The sequence below is a fragment of the Drosophila rhopaloa genome, unplaced genomic scaffold, assembly GCF_018152115.1.
Source record: "Drosophila rhopaloa isolate 14029-0021.01 unplaced genomic scaffold, ASM1815211v1 contig_168, whole genome shotgun sequence".
Taxonomy (NCBI): domain Eukaryota; kingdom Metazoa; phylum Arthropoda; class Insecta; order Diptera; family Drosophilidae; genus Drosophila; species Drosophila rhopaloa.
In genome coordinates this window covers 286435-288364 of record NW_025335048.1, presented here as the reverse complement: position 1 = coordinate 288364, position 1930 = coordinate 286435, and the positions used below count along the sequence as shown (strand labels likewise).

At 66.4% G+C, this 1930-nt stretch overlaps 1 protein-coding gene across 1 annotated transcript; it reads left to right on the top strand.

The window, feature by feature from the left end:
* Positions 1-406: 406 nt before the first annotated feature.
* On the top strand, positions 407-1515 carry LOC123037543 (splicing factor, proline- and glutamine-rich-like). The gene is made up of 3 exons (XM_044458786.1): positions 407-752; positions 818-1046; positions 1206-1515. Exons 1-3 carry the CDS (start codon positions 407-409, stop codon positions 1513-1515), a joined length of 885 nt encoding a protein of 294 aa, XP_044314721.1.
* Positions 1516-1930: the final 415 nt, after the last annotated feature.

Sequence of the window (1930 nt, the reverse complement as noted above, 5' to 3'; positions counted from 1 at the left end):
AAAAACAATTTATTGATGGCCAAAACAAAGGATCGAAGTCGGACCTAGCGGGGGCGCACTGTGAATCCAAAGAGAGGGAGAGGACGATACACAGTATCGAACTCACACAGATGCATTAGGAGCGCGAGAGCGGGAGAGGGAGGGTCATAGGATGCGGATACCGTTACCGGGTAACGCATACCAAAGCAGGGACCCGTCGGAGCCCCGTAGCAAGGGAAAGTCCAAAGGCCGCCGCGGATAACGGAACCGGAAACATGGGCAACCGAGGTTTCGTCAGCGCGCGAGCGCCACAAGACGGGCCTATTAAAATCAGGTCGCCAAGATGAAAGCACGCAGCAGCAGCAACAGTCAAGTCCATGAGGGGGGAGGGGCGGGGAGGCAGCACCGGGCAACAGCCAGCGGCGAGATGGAGGCGGGACTCAGGTTCCGCACTCCAGCTGCTGGCGTCCCCCTGGTGTCGCGGTCCCCGTCGCCGAACCCCGAAACGGAGGACGAAGGTCGGATCACCGACGTGGAGCTGGAGGAGGAGGAGGAGGCCGGCGTCCGGTCCGGCAGGGCAGGAGGCCGAGGTGCCGACCATCGACCTGTCCTCGTCCGAGGAGGAGGAGGAGGAAGCCCAGGAGGACACCGGGACGGAGACGGTGAGTCCGGAGGTCTCCTCGGACGAGGAGGACGAGCCCCGTCGGGCGGCAAAGGCCCGGATGGCATTCCGCCGTATAAGGAGGGGCCGCAGCCGGATTCGGGCGGATCCGGTTGGGCGACGCAGCGCCATCGGGCCGCCCGGAGGAGGCAAAGCGTATATTCGCAACCCGGGCAGAGGTGGTGCGGCGAGTGTTCGCGCAGCGGGCGGTGGCACGGGCAGCCGCAGCAGCCAGGGAGTGGCAGAAGCGGCTGGATGAGGCTGAGGCCGAAGAGGCAGCAATCTGGGCACGGCCAGGCCCTCCGGAGCAGCCGCCGCTGCAAGCACCTCCACCGCCGTCGCCACCGCTGTCGCAACCGCCACCACCACCGTCGCCGCCCGGGCGCAGCACCCCACCGCCACCACCGTCGCCGCCCCGGGCAGCAGCACCGCCACCGCCACCACCGTCGCCGCCCCGGGCGCAGCACCACCACCGCGCCCCGGGCCGCAGCACCGCCACCGCCACCACCGTCGCCGCCCCGGGCCGCAGCACCGCCACCGCCACCACCGTCGCCGCCCCGGGCAGCAACACCGCCACCGCCACCACCGTCGCCGCCCCGGGCAGCAACACCGCCACCGCCACCACCGTCACCGCCGCAGGCACCACGGCCATCCCAGGCACCACGGCACGGAGCGGAGACACCCCCGCCTCCACCGCCGCCGTGGGTGCCAACGCCATCGCCGTTGCCAGCAAAACGGCTCGGTGGGGAGCCGGAGTTCTGGGAGAAGGGGCCCTGGGTGTGGCCGCCCAAGGAGGGCCAGCCGCACGGCCGCCCAAAGTCGCCAGGCTGACGTCGTGCCCGGAGCCGCGGTCGCCACCAGCAGGCCGTCAGTGAGCCGCCAACATTCGGCGGACAGCAGCCGCTGGGAGGAGATGGCCGAGGAAGGTGGCCGCCCAGGGTGGCAGCCGAGGCCAACAGGCAGCAGAGGAGAGCCCGTAGCAGCCGCTGGGCCAAACTCCTGGTGGTAGATGGCGTCCGCTACCGCATCCGGGTGGCAAACGGGGTGGTGAGAGTCCTGAGGGCCCAATAAAAGGCCTTTAATGGTTTTAAAATCACAAAACTGGTTTGTTTATTTACCTTTTGGAGTAATGGGTTGCCGGACATAGGTAATAGGGACGGGGGCGCCGAGATAGGCGGTCGATCGATAGTTGCGATCGATGGGTTAACAAAATTGGTTATTTCTATGTTCAAAAATCCAAATGGCAACTTAAGACAACGAAAAGGCAACGACGATGGCAACACTGGAACC

Excerpts from the sequence above, each read along its gene's own strand:
- LOC123037543 (XM_044458786.1), top strand. The coding sequence starts at position 407 with ATGGAGGCGGGACTCAGGTTCCGCACTCCAGCTGCTGGCGTCCCCCTG. Across the intron at positions 753-817 it reads GCCGGATTCGGGCGGATCCG|AGGTGGTGCGGCGAGTGTTC; the intron begins GTTGGGCGACGC and ends CAACCCGGGCAG. Across the intron at positions 1,047-1,205 it reads AGCACCCCACCGCCACCACC|CAACACCGCCACCGCCACCA; the intron begins GTCGCCGCCCCG and ends CGCCCCGGGCAG.